Source organism: Mytilus galloprovincialis, chromosome 8 (genome assembly GCF_965363235.1).
Source record: "Mytilus galloprovincialis chromosome 8, xbMytGall1.hap1.1, whole genome shotgun sequence".
NCBI classification, from domain to species: Eukaryota; Metazoa; Mollusca; class Bivalvia; order Mytilida; family Mytilidae; genus Mytilus; species Mytilus galloprovincialis.
Window position 1 is genome coordinate 82,058,232 of NC_134845.1, and position 14,773 is coordinate 82,073,004.

General features: G+C 32.0%; 1 protein-coding gene across 1 annotated transcript in view; it reads right to left on the reverse strand.

Annotated features, from left to right (window-relative positions):
* LOC143042674 (protein mono-ADP-ribosyltransferase PARP15-like) overlaps positions 1-14,773 on the reverse strand; it is a 31,628-nt gene that overhangs the window by 3,116 nt on the left and 13,739 nt on the right. The window contains exons 5-10 of the mRNA XM_076215095.1: positions 8,221-8,442; positions 7,617-7,662; positions 6,612-6,694; positions 4,535-4,771; positions 3,597-3,821; positions 849-1,506 (exon numbers count right to left, since the gene is read on the reverse strand). Coding sequence (XP_076071210.1) covers positions 849-1,506; positions 3,597-3,821; positions 4,535-4,771; positions 6,612-6,694; positions 7,617-7,662; positions 8,221-8,442 — 1,471 coding nt within the window. The remainder of the gene's footprint in view (positions 1-848; positions 1,507-3,596; positions 3,822-4,534; positions 4,772-6,611; positions 6,695-7,616; positions 7,663-8,220; positions 8,443-14,773) is intronic.

Below are 14,773 nucleotides of genomic sequence, written 5' to 3' on the forward strand. Positions count from 1 at the left end.
TACAAATTTGGGTTTTTATCCTTATCTTTTACTTAATTGATCGGAATATTTTTTACTTTGCAACATCAATCACTCCTCCTTTTATAGGTTAAGGTGGTACCTAACACTACAGGGAGATAACTCTGTAAAATCAGCAGAACGTTTTAATGACGTTGTGTTCTTAAGGGAATATTAAGCTTCTCAATGATCAAAATTGTAGTTTGTCAAACTGCTATATAACCAGTGTAATTTTTCTGATTAAACGGTTGGTTCAAAGTTTTTGAAATTTTTATATTTTTGTTAAAGGGTCAAAGTAAATACTTTGACAAAATTTAATGTAAATTAAACGAGCCAAATTAATTTTAGTTAAAGTGTTGGGTACCACCTTAAATTGAGTTTTTCACCATCAAGCTTCTTGATATATCTGGTTTTACACCAGAAAATTCTTTTCAATGCTACCATGAAACCATCAAGTAGTTGATGACTTAGCCTCAATGAGTTGGATCTAGGTTAAAAAGTTGAAACTCCACATCTTCAAATCATATATTGGTTGGGAAAAAATTATATGAACTAGATTTACAAAACTCAAGCATTGAACCAGATTTTTAAGGGATTCAAATAAACTATTAAAGATCAATTATTTTGGGTGCTTTAATAGACAAATAATTCAACAATAATTTATCAATTATGATAATTATGCAATTGAAAGTGACATGGATTACAACATATAATTGGGTTGCATGAATTTGGGTTTTTTTTAACACTGAAATTGAAGAATGAATTTGATTTTTATCATTCAAATTATCTCAAAAATAGATTTTTAATTTCTAAGGATTGATTAGATACATCAAAGAAAGTTTGCACAGTACCTGTGTATTGGTCAGCTTTTGTAGAGCTTTCAGCCATATAAGTTCCACTGCCAAACATAGCCTTATCACCAGCCATACGGAAGTCTAATCCTTTGGACATCACTGCATCAAAGTTATCAGCTTTTGTTCCATGAAACAGGTAAACCTCATTGACTTCTGGGTAAATTTCATTTTCTAGGACGGACTGAATATTTTCTGATGTTTTGATTGGTCCTTTTGAATTTGGTAAGTTTTCAAGTGGATCAAATATGTCAATATCAGATGCCTTGTGAAAGAGTTGTGACCTAAGATGGCCGTATGATTCCCATAAATCTATATTTTCAAGTCTTTCTATTTTCTTCACAGCAAGTGTTTTGTGACTTCCGAGGCCTGCTGCATCACGACCATGACCTACTTTCCCACTTTCCCATGTGTCCTGAACTAAACTTTCAATGGCTTGGTAAACATTGTCAGTTGATTGAATTTCAATTAGTTTAAAATATTTCCCATCTTCAGGTTTACAGCTTTTCCACTGTTTGACAGATTTTAATGAACTGTAATGGGTCCAAGATTTAGGGGGAGATAATTCAGTTTGATACATCTTAGAACAGAACTCCTTTGTACCCCTAACAGTTGATTGGCCTCCTGAAGCATTGGAATTTCCTTCTGCTTCAAAAGCCTAAAAAAGAATTATTTAATCATAAAAATGTCTAGCATTAATATTATGATTTACAATATTATATAGTAAATGATCTAATTAAAATTACTGTAGGTGCTTAACATTAAAACAAACAATGCAGTTAAAAGAGGTCCTTCATATTAAAACCATAATGCAATAAGAATGAATTCTAATTTTTTAACACTTATAAAAACAAGAGTGTTTCCATTGTACTAAGATGCCCCACTTGCACTATCATTTTTTATGTTCAGTGAACCGTGACATTGGGATCATAAATCTAATTTGGCATTTAAATTTGAAAGATAATATCATAGAGAACATGTTTACTAAGTTTCAAAATGATTGGGCCATAAAAATAATTGTATGATGAAAAGTATTGATGATTTACAACTAAAGGGCAACCAAATAACAAATCAAATCCATAAAAGACATACATAAAAGGGCCATTAAACCTCATGGAAAATCCTTAAATCTGGTTCTTATTATGAACATCAAAAATAAATTACTTCTAAAATATAATTGGGACAGAACAGAACTAAAGGCTCTAAAGAGCTTGTGTCGCTCACCTTGGTCTATGTGCATATCAAACAAAGGACACTCTCTTACATTAAAGAAGAGAAAAGATTTCATGACAAAAATCTTGAAGTTGGGGCCATAAAACTGCAAAATTTTCTTAAAATTACAAACTATGGGCAGCAACCCAACAACAGATTGTCTGATGAGTCTGAAAATTTTAAAACAGATAGATGTTCACCTGATAAAAAGTTATGCCCCTCTCATATTTGCTCTAACTGCTTTAATTTCTGAGGTATAAGCCAATAAACAGGTGAGCCATGAGCACATGATACACCCTTTGCTTTTTCAATAAAGTTCAAGAACTTCTAAATTTTATATGAGAAATAAGAACTTCTCAATTTTATATGAGAAATCTATAAAATAATAAAAAAATAAAGGGAGGTTATCCTAATAGATACAAATCAGTCATCAAAGTTTAATGGAAACTGCTCTAAGCACTTTAAGGATATTGTCCAAAAACTTGATATCACACCTTTTTTATGAATAAAATCTTATAACTTGGAAACATAAAATCTTAAATTTTTAAAAGGGAGCTTAAAACAATAGAAATAAACAATTTACCAATTTGAAAATTACATAAAAAAATCTGAAAGCATTTTTGTGTTATTGTCAGAAAACTGTAAAATTTTCCTTTTTGTAATGAATAAGACCCCATAATTTGGAAACGTAAAGTCTAAAACTTATAAAAATCAAAAGGGAGGTTATGTCAATAGATAAAAACCATTCACCAAAGTTTCTTGCAAATTGGTGAAATTGTTTTGAGATATTGCCCAAAAACTGGAAAATCATAATTTTTTTTAATGAATTAAACCCAAAACTCTGAAAAATTAAGGCTGAAATTTATAAAAAAACAAAATGGAGCTCACATCAATAGATATAAACTATTCACAAAAGTTAAAAGCATATTAGTTAAAGCACTTTTGAGTTAATGTCCACCAGACAGACGGAGAGACAGACAAAGGTATACCATAATACGTCAAACAGGCATATAAAAACCGCATATTACCCCTATGTACTATTATTAGCCATTGTGGCCATCTTGGTTGATCAGCAGGGCTATTAGATACATTTTTTTAACAAGATACCCAAAGGATAAATGAGGCTAAGTTTGGTATCAGAGGAAAAGTTTTTTGTAAAAGTTAATGGACAACAAGGGATGAGCAGAAGCCAAGTGAGTGAAAAAAAAGGTTACAATAACTCCAATAAAAAGTCATCTGATGGTTTAAGTCATGTTGACTTATTTGTAAATCTCTTCTTCCTGAAATTATTATTAAACACATAAACATGACGAAAGTTATCAGCGACATCACAATGTGTAAGGAGCGGTTATCAAGCTTCCTTTTGTAAAGCAGAATACTGTTTAGGGAAGATTAGAAGTACTCACCAAAAAGGTTCGAATTGTATAGCTAGATGCTGATATTTTTCAGTATCAATATGTAGAAAACCGGATAATTCATATGTATATCCCCCCCCCCTTTTTAGAGCAAGATATAACTACAATGAAGGAGAAATACCTTTGCAATTTTTTCACAGTTAGAACCGTACACTACAATTATAACAGATGACACAGATGATGACACATTGTCAGCTGTAAAGTCACGTATACCATCAAACATTGCCTCGGCTGACAGTTTGGCAGGGTAATGTCTGTACCGTGTACCTAGGCATGGAAATGCAATGGAAGTCATGTTGTTAGTATGTGCTGTATCTAAACAGGTCTGCACCATTTCTTGAATAGACTGAAAGAAAAACAACTTTTATTTAACCTAAAACAAAACATTTTTACAATTTTTTCTTATGCTGTGAATGTACACATTTTGTTTCATTGGTGTTTCAATTATATTAGTGCTGACGAACAAATGAACAGATGGAAAGAGTGACAGACAGATATACAGTTGGAAAGAAACTGAATGGATGGACAAATAGACATGTACAGTGAAAAATATAAAATGATAAAGCATTTCTTACATAAGTATTTGGAACTCTTATAATTTATCTTGATTGATTTATTAAAAAAATATTTTACAGTTGATATTATTACTACAGTGTAACCTGCCTAATCAGACACCTGAGTATTCCAAAATCCTGCTTTAACTGACAAATTTTCATGGTCCCAAAATATGTCTTTCCTTGCAGAAAAAAAAACATGATTAACAATTAGGACACACTGATTACAATGTTTTTCAGGTCCCACAGTGTGCTGGATTACACATATTACACAGTAGTTTTTTTCTCACTTTTTGGGGGTTTAGCTCTTAATATCAGGGTTCCCCTAGCCCAAACTTTAATGGAGCTACACGATCTGGTTATTGCCAATGAGACTTTTAACATGTTTCATTCTTAACTCCCTCTCTTCTTTTTAAAATCCCGGATCTGCATCTGAAATCCATTTTATATACTATTAGTAAGCATAATTCAATGTTGTTGGATTTTGTCTTGTCCTTATTGTTACCTTTTTTGATTCAGACTTGTCCTGATTTTTAAAGTCCCCTATACAGCTATGGTAGACTTTTTTACACTTTAAATTGCCACCAGATGTCACTGCAACTTGTCCTACTTGTAAACCATTAGGGTATTTATTTGTGCATTCTGTCTGTAAGGAATTTCCACCAACAGATACCAGTGTGTGAGACAGGGAACCTTTATCTAACTTCAGCTGAGAATTAACACTGTTCACAATCACATCAACCTGTGAAAAAATGTAAAATTTTGGAAACACATTTTAAGATTTATTTGATCACAGAACTTAATATATGTACTTTTTACATTTTATATCAATGTTAAAATAAATGAGGAATGTGTCCCTAAGGACACAGTTGATGCCCCTGCTTGTGTATAAGGCCAATTAAAATTAATTGCTAGATTTTCATCCCCGCCCGCCCCTCTGAAATCGTCCCGCCCCGATTTTTTTTATTTAACAAAAATACGATTTCTGGATTTTATCATGTCCCTTACCAGGAACCATCGATAATTTCGTTTCATTCAACACTTCCTGTTTCAAATTTCGTTTTTGTATTTCTCCGAGTAATCTTATAACGATATGATTGAGTCGACATATTCTGCTGCTCTATTATGAAAACATCTACTGAGAATAGAGATTGATAACAAGAAGGGCATGAAATATTCGAGTAACGAGTAAAACGCCTTGTCATTTAACGAAAATTGCAGTAGTCACAAGTGAATCGAAAACCGTGTTTTTTCTTTATTTATACGATGACTTTGTGTCAGGAAATTTGGACTGTAAATGATATCCAAAGCGCAAAAATCGTAGAATAAATTGTACAAAAAACATGACTGGATTAAAGAAATTGACACAAGCACGAATTTGTTTGATTTATGACCGTATATTGAGAAAAAAAAGTCGACAAACACGCATTTTAATTCCCTTATATTTACCCATGGCTTGTGTTTTTGTTGACAAACAGCAAACACCCTCTGTAACTGTCCCAATACCCTCAATTTAGTCATTAAAAAACTACTTTTTGGTTAAGTTCATGTTTTACATCACATAATTACTTTCCACACTGAGTTTACATTTTATTTTGTACTCATAATACTTGTGTTGTATACAATTGTACCAATACATTTTATTGATTTTATGTGGACTACAAACCATTGCTTAGAAATCAAAATAAATTTGGTGTAGGTCTAGTCCAACTGAAGAGAGCATTTCTCTTCCCTTTAATGTACACTATAAATAGGTTTCTAAAGCGGCAATTACATGTATAACAGTGGTTGCCAATCAGGGATTTTTATTTAAGAGTTTAAAAAATAGTGTCAGATTCCTTATACAACATGTATATACATTATACAAGCTTGTTTTCCACTAGCATATACCCCGCGGTATGAAGAACTTGTGACAAGGGTTTCATATGAAATAAAATTTTAAAAATAAAATCCTCCCACCCGCTCCATGTTTTTCAAAAATTTGGATGAAAATCTACTAATTAATTTTAGTTGGCCTAATTTTATGAAGTGTAAAATTGATGTTAATCAAATGTGTACTTGGTCTGAGTTTTGTGGTAATATTAGCATTGTGTATAAGTTTTATAACATATGGTCGAGGCAATCTAAACTCTACATCTGCAAAAGTGACCTCATCAAAATTCAAACTTGATCTGTATCTTTTGGTAAAAAGCATTATGTATAAGTATTATAGCATTTCATTGATTGGTGGCAAACTGATATAAAAGAACAGAAACAAACAATTCAGCATTTTTTCCATTTGTAAAGGAGCATATCTCTAGAACCGTTAAAAGTGTCTTAAAAATTCACACTTGATCTGTGTTTTGTGGTAATTAGCATTGTGTATATGTTTCAAACTAAAGCAACAGAATAGAAACCAACTTTGGGAGATAAAGATGAACTTAGACAGACAACAGTAAAAATTACCCTTAAAATTATGGGAAAAAAATATTGGTTTTCAGTAGCATAAATCGTGCATTTGATTTAACTGTTATGATTCAAGTTTGTTTTGGCTAATCATATTTACTTTAGTATGTTAATATATTTTCTGTCTGAATACTCACATCTTGGTCTTGTATTTTGTCTATTTTGACCTTGACATTGGTGTTTCCTATCTGAGTACTAAATACATCTCTGCAATGGACAGCTGGAAAAAAAAAACATTTCTTTTAGAAGGTTTTGATTTTTTTTTTATATACATATAGAAGATGTCTAGATTACCCCAATGGAAAAAATATTTATAATTCAAGAAGGTAAACATAAATTCTTATATTTTCTTTAATCATAAAGCAGAATTTGAAAATATTTCTATATCACCCCAAAAGTGTTAAAATAAGTCAAAATCACAAATAAACAATTGGGAAAGTTGTTATTCAAATTAACTGGTATTTTAATAGTATGTGTTAATCGAAAATATTTGCGTTTAAAGTGTGCAGAAAATCCTAAAACTTCATAGTTTCCTACTAGAATAGTCTTTAAAACTAAAACATTTCCATTCTTCTGACATCAGACTCGGACTTCTCTTGAACTGAATTTTAATGTGCGTATTGTTATATGCTTACTTTTCTGCATTGGCTAGAGGTATAAGGGGAGGGTTGAGATCTCAAAAAATATGTTTAACCCCGCCGCATTTTTGCGCCTGTCACATGTCAGGAGCTGCCTTTGTTAGTCTTGTATTATTTAAGTTTCTTGTGTACAATTTGGAGTTTAGTATGGCTTTCATTATCACTGAACTAGGATATATATTTGAATAGGGGCCAGCTGAAGGACACATCCAGGTGCAGGAATTTGTCGCTGCATTGAAGACCTGTTTGTGACCTTCGGCTGTTGTCTGCTCTATGGTCGGGTTGTTGTCTCTTTGACACATTCCCCATTTCCATTCTCAGTTTTATTTACATTGTAGTGTGAGGGCTTGTTCCTGTGTGATTTTTGTTTCAGTCTGGCAAAGAATGATATCAGTAAAATTTTACATGAAGAAAATCATGTAAAACTAGTATTTTACAGAAATAAAAGAAAAACACTATCTTCAATAACATTCTTTGTACATTGTAACTGTATGATATACTTACATTGATTGATAAAAGTTCTCCATCTCTTTACTTCAGCAACAAAAGCCTAAAATGTACCAAAATATCTGCAAATTACTTTAAACAAGGACAATATCATGGGGCCCCAAGTTATTTTTAAAACAGACTGGTATGGAATGTTTGTATATTAGATAATATCCTTAGTCAATACATTAGCATGAGGACCCAATTAAGATGGCATCTTGTAGCCTTAAATTGTTGACTGTGTAGTACAGATTTGACTCATTATTAAAAAGCTGTACAGTGACGGTGAAGAAATGTTGTTAGTTTCTGTTTCTTTGGTCTCTTGTGGGGAGTTGTCACATAGGTAATCATACCACATCTTTCTTTTTTATATGAAAACTATTAAAGACCAATAAAATAATTTATACAATTTTACTATCAATTTAATTTCTAAACATTGTTTTCAAGAAAATACCCAAAATTTAAAATACTTAGAATCTTTAAAAGTATTAAACGTTATCATGCATTAATAAATATTTGCTAAAATTTGTTATGTGGTTTCAATAGACATGGGTTTTTTCCATTTAATTTGATGACATCTGCTCATGTGGGCCTGTGATCTAAAAGTTTAAATTAAACCTACATTCAATGTCCTTTGGTCAGAAGAGTGTATGACAAATCTGATATCAGTAATAGATGACTCAGTGTGGTGCTCCAAGTATTCTTGGATGTAGATACATTTAGATTTAGCAGCTGCTCTCTTTGGGAACCTCAGGTATCCAGTGGTCAGTCCTGGTATAGCCATTGATGTCAAACCTCTATTGTCCATCTCTGATAGACTTTTCTGTATGAATGATTTGTGGACCTGAAAATGTTCAATATGTGTGATTAATATGTTACATGTTGCAAGGGGAATAACTGAAACTTCTATTTTTGCATCATATAGATATATTTGCGAAAATCATAGAATTTTACTGCTCATAGTATTTTAAAGACATACTGCAAATCGTCACTTTTTGTCTTTAACGCAAAATTGTCTCATTTGTCATAATGTCACATTTCCTTGCAGAAGAAAATATAAATACAATTTAGTTCCCTCTTTAAAATCTCTGATCAACAAATTGAATATAAACGATTATAAAGAAAGTTGTTTCAAATTTTGTTTTATAAAATTATCTCCCCTTACAGGCCTGGTCAATCATTTCTAATTACACTTGTCCCATTAAGTCATTGCGTAGTTACTAAAACTGACTTGTCCAAAAGGAATTTGACTGTATGTGTATCTTGTCAAAAAAGAACAACCAAATTTAATATATTTTGAAAACAAAATATAACAAAACAGTCATTTAGACTTATCCAATTGTAATAGCACTGCTTAGAAATATCAATGTGGATACCCTTTCATTATCAGTTTGGTGAGCCGAAAAATTATTTTCCTGATTGGCAAAAAATCTTTATGCTTGAATATAGTATCTATACTATTAAACGAGAAGACCTCATTTTGTGTGTCGCTTCTCTTCCTTCCTTGATAAATTAATCATTATGCCTCTGTGTTCTATAGGTAACATGCATAGTCGCATTTGTCATCCATTCTTATGATTATTCAGATTGAGTTATTTTTGGAGAAAATACGACAACAAAGGAATCCTGAGATTGATTCCATCATCAGACTGACTTTTAGTCATAGATATGACTTCCGGTTTGAAACATGCATAAGTACAACCAATCATATGATAGAATAACAATCATGAAAAATAAATAAGCCAATCAGAGCGTTCTCCATATCATGGTGTTTAGATCGCAAGAACCACAACAATTATACCTACTTAGAGAGGACAATTATTTTTCACGTTTATCTACATGTAAACTACGATTATATCTATACTATTAAACGAGAAGACCTCATCTTGTGTGAGGCTTCTCTTCCTTCCACGATAAATAAATCATCATGCCTCTGTGTTCTATAAGTAACATGCATGTCGCATTTGTCATCCATTCTTATGATTATTCAGATTGAGTTATTTTTGAGAAAAATGACAAAAAAGGAATCTGGAGATTGATTCCGTCATCAGACTGACTTTTAGTCATAGATATGTCTTCCGGTTTGAAACATGCACAAGTACAACCGCACAAGTACAACCAATCGTATGATAGATAAGTACCAGGTGCTCCGCAGGGCGCAGCTTTATACGACCGCAGAGGTTGAACCCTGTACAGTTGGGGCAAGTATGGACAAAACATTCAAGCGTGATACAGCTCTGAATTTGGATTGTGATCAAATTTTTGACATTACATGGTTTTTTTTTACACAAAACAAATGTCAAGATTTTACAAATCAATTAAAGATTTCTTCTTCAAACTTTTTAAATCTAAAATTAAATAGTTGACACAGCATAGATTTCCGACACAGAATGAATGTGGTCTAATGAACTTAAAAGGTTTTTTTTGCCTTTGAGCAATTCACTATGCTGTTGAATATTAATCCTCTCAAAAAAATGTTTGAAGAAATTTTCTTTTTATTTATGAAAAATTTAAACCCCCCCCCTTTTTTTCACAACCCCGTTTCCCTTTTTCCAAAACTGATATCAATTCAAATTTCTAATGGAGTTTGCAACAATAACTACTCTTTTAAATACATCATAAAATATTAAAATGTAAAATAAAGTGCTTGTTATCACTGAATGGTAAAGATTGGTTGGTAGTAAAAGTGAATATACATTGTTTATTGTATAAAACAATAAAAAAAACTTCATCAGCAACATTTTATATTGGCAAATTTCCAATGAAGTTATTTACATAAAGTTATTGGCAAATAAAAATAGAAAATGACATCATAGTCATGTCTGGCAAATGTCCAACATACATTATCTAAAAACATTTTAGATAAGATAAGGAAAAAAAGCTTCATCAGCAACATTTTATATTGGCAAATTTCCAATGAAGTTATTTACATAAAGTTATTGGCAAATAAAAATAGAAAATGACATCATAGTCATGTCTGGCAAATTTCCAACATATATTATCAACTACTATTCTATACAAAGAAAGATAACTCCAATTGAAAATTAATTGCTATTGCACAATATTGTGCAATTAGATATTTCTTGCTATTGTGCAATACTGTGCAATTGAAAATTTCTTGCTATTGCACAATACTTGATATGGAATCCTGATTTGGACCAACTTGAAAACTGGGCCCATAATCAAAAATCAAAGTACATATTTAGATAAAGCATATCAAATAAGCCCAAGAATTTAATTTTTGTTAAAATCAAACTTAGTTTAATTTTGGACCCTTTGGACCTTAATGTAGACCAATTTGAAAACTGGACCAAAAATTAAGAATCTACATACACAGTTAGATTTGGCATATCAAAGAACCCATTTATTCAATTTTTGATGAAATCAAACAAAGTTTAATTTTGGACCCCCATTTGGACCAACTTGAAAACTAGGCCAATAATTAAAAATCTAAGTACATTTTTAAATTCAGCATATCAAAGAACCCCAAAGGATTCAATTTTTGTTAAAATCAAACTAAGTTTAATTTTGGACCCTTTGGACCTTAATGTAGACCAATTTGAAAACGGGACCAAAAATTAAGAATCTACATACATAGTTAGATTCGGCATATCAAAGAACCCCAATTATTCAATTTTTGATGAAATCACACAACGTTCAATTTTGGACCCTTTGGGCCCCTTATTCCTAAACTGTTAGGATCAAAACTCCCAAAATCAAACCCAACCTTCCTTTTATGGTCATAAACCTTGTGTTTAAATTTCATAGATTTCTATTTACTTATACTAAAGTTATTGTGCGAAAACCAAGAATAATGCTTATTTGGGCTCTTTTTTGGCCCTTAATTCCTAAACTGTTGGAACCAAAACTCCCAAAATCAATCACAACCTTCCTTTTGTGGTCATGAAACTTGTGTCAAAATTTCATAGATTTCTATTCACTTAAACTAAAGTTATAGTGCGAAAACCAAGAAAATGCTTATTTGGGCCCTTTTTGGCCCCCAATTCCTAAAATGTTGGGACCAAAACTCCCAAAATCAATCCCAACCTTCCTTTTGTGGTCATAAACCTTGTGTTAAAATTTCATTGATTTCTATTCACTTTTACTAAAGTTAGAGTGCGAAAACTAAAATTATTCGGACGACGACGACGACGACGCAGACGACGACGCCAACGTGATAGCAATATACGACCAAAAAATTAAAATTTTTGCGGTCGTATAAAAATGAATCAAAGCGCTGTAAGCACTGTAGGCAGTTAACCAAAAACCAAGGCAAACATAATTATGAAAACTGTGGCAATGTTGCTTCAACTTGTTTTTAAAGATTTAAAAGAACAAACATTAAACATTCATATATAATTGTACATTTATGTTTATTTAATGAATTAATCATTAAGGCAAATAATTCATATTTTATCAAGGTTTTCAATAGCAACGCAAATGACCACGAATGGTCATGAGTCTTTCATGACTCAGCAGTGGTACAAATTTGCAATGATTGCAGTTCTTCTAGTTGATCGTAATTGTTCGTATTAGTTGACTGTTATTAGTTCAAATTGACTTTAGAACGAGCTTGTAAAAGTATGAATGGACTTGCTTCCCTGGAAAGAAAACGGAGTTTGTGTTGTACAGTACAAAAGTTATGAGACACAAATCAGATAAATGTTTACTACTATAGGGATCCATGGTGAGGTCTGACTGACCTGTCCATAGTAAATGTAAATGCCTTCCACCTTCACCCCAAGTCCATGATGTCTAAGTTTGGAATAAAATGACAGGTGTTAGGGTCTAGAAAAGTGATATGCATATGTGTCGCCTATGAGATTGACCTTGTATGTCATTCAATCTTTTTTGAAATGACAAACAGAAATGAATATGGTTTAGGCGTTGGTATCTCAATCTTTTACAAGTTCAAAAAACACACACAAGAGGATGTGGGGTGACCCTAGGGACTACCCCTATTTTTCATTTGATTTTTTATATTGTCCCATACATCGATCTTTGATCACGTTGATGTTATGACTTAATTAGTATCTCCTTTATCTAGCTATGCCCTTGGCTATCATTATAGTGACTATAACATGTCATATTTAATTGCAATGTAAACAGTGAAATTAAATTGGATTTATGTGCATGTACAAAATAAGTGTCGAACATCGTCCACGTTTGAAAATTATTTGGTCGCCATTTTTTTCAAAATTTTATAAAATAAACAGCATGTAACAGCTTTATCAAAAGGAACCAATGTTTGATTCTATGCTGCTTTAAGGTAAGACAATGACTGAAAACGCGAGCATCCAACGGTTATTTGATTTTCAATGTAACAATCTTACAAAATATGTTTTTACCAAGTCATCCCACGCTGTCAATGAGGTCGCCATCTTGAAAAATAATACCAGATTTTCTGAAAATGACTGATTTTCAAATCAATTTGGAAGGGACATAATAAAAAATTAAACTATTGCATATACGATATTTCAAATATTTATGAATATAGTAATAAGCACATATTTCCACAATTATTCCATCTGTTTTGTTTAAATCGCAATTTTAGGTTTAACACGACAGAAAATCCAATATTGGATGATTAACAGTGTGAACTTATCGAGGCAACAAGACAAATTTTCAAAAGCATTTGGAAGGGAGAAGACCAAAATTTAAACTTTTTCAAAAGGCATAAATATATTTCTTAATATATGAGGAATTACTATATATTCCCACACTTTTTGTATCATGAACTTAAAGTACTTTATTTTATCGATTCTTGAAAGCCCCTGTGCATTTCTATACATTTTACTTGGGCTTAATACGGGTGATGTGTAACGTCGTCAAAGTCATGTGATGACTGCTATAGTTGGATATGCATACCACATCTTTTTTTTTATATAAGAAACTTCCAGCTATTTTAACTGACCTATCAAAATTGAGAAGAAAAAATATCCCTTGAAATTGCAGTAATATGTTTAACTTGAAAAGCATCTAACATGCATTACCAACATTTATCACTAATAAAGACAATTTATACTGTTACCAGGAACATATATATTGTTAGATAAACTGTTCCACGCTATCACGTTGTACTGGATTTTGACATTAAAATTGGTGTACAAAATATTTTCTGCTTTTTCTTTCTTTTACATTTATCTTTTGGTTTTCAATTATAGTGTTTATATTTATTTACCATGCATAGATGTATTTTGTCATCTGTCTGGATTTTTTTAGTTGATATCCAAAACCCAGGATTACCCTTATCCGCTTCCGTAATCGGATGCGATATTGTAATTGTCTTCTCGCGGCAGCCATTTTGTTTTCAATGTTGTTTTTGACAGATAGTGAGATACGATTTTACTCGGATTTACACATAATTAGTCGGCGATTTTCTGTATAAAGCTAGCGGTTGAGCAAATTGAACATCGCTGTCATGAATAGTAATGATGAAAATAAGTTTGAGATCGTTTATTAGGACACTTTGGTAAAAATATTTGCAAAGTTAATTTTTTATTTTCTTTCAAGGTCCGTCGGGCATGTCGGGCGTAGCTAGTAACCAAGTAGAAAGTCCGACTGCAAAAGTGGAAGGTCGCAGACCTCGGACCACCGCTAATTTGAACCCCTGCGTTCAAATTGAAAAGATACGAAAATTTTGTCTTCTAATTCAAAATTGCCGCCAACAGCGTGATCAGTTGAACTTATATTAATAGACTACTGACGTAGTTGACTACGTATTGACGACAAACAATATTCCTACGACTTTTGCAATTTGGGAAATCTTAACTACTTGTCTTTAGAGATTTTCGGCGATTAAATATTTCATACATTTGTTCTTTGACATCTTAGCCAAAAGCTCAGGGGAGAATAAACTACATAAGGATTCCTAATGTGCTCTACTTCCTATGTGCAACTTCAAAACTTTTGGGAAAATTGACGATCATTTAAGATTTTTCTGGTCATATTTTTTGTAATTCAGAATGAAAAGTATGAAAAAACTGTCCAATAAGTTATAAATAATATAGTAGCCAGCTAGATAATAACAATGGCACGTATTTCAGCATTTATTGGGTAGAACACAAATCCAGGGTGCTCGCATAAGGCAGCTTAACTGCCTAAAAATAAATAAGCCAATCAGAGCGCTCTCCATATCATGGTGTTTAGATCACAAGAACCACAACTATTATACC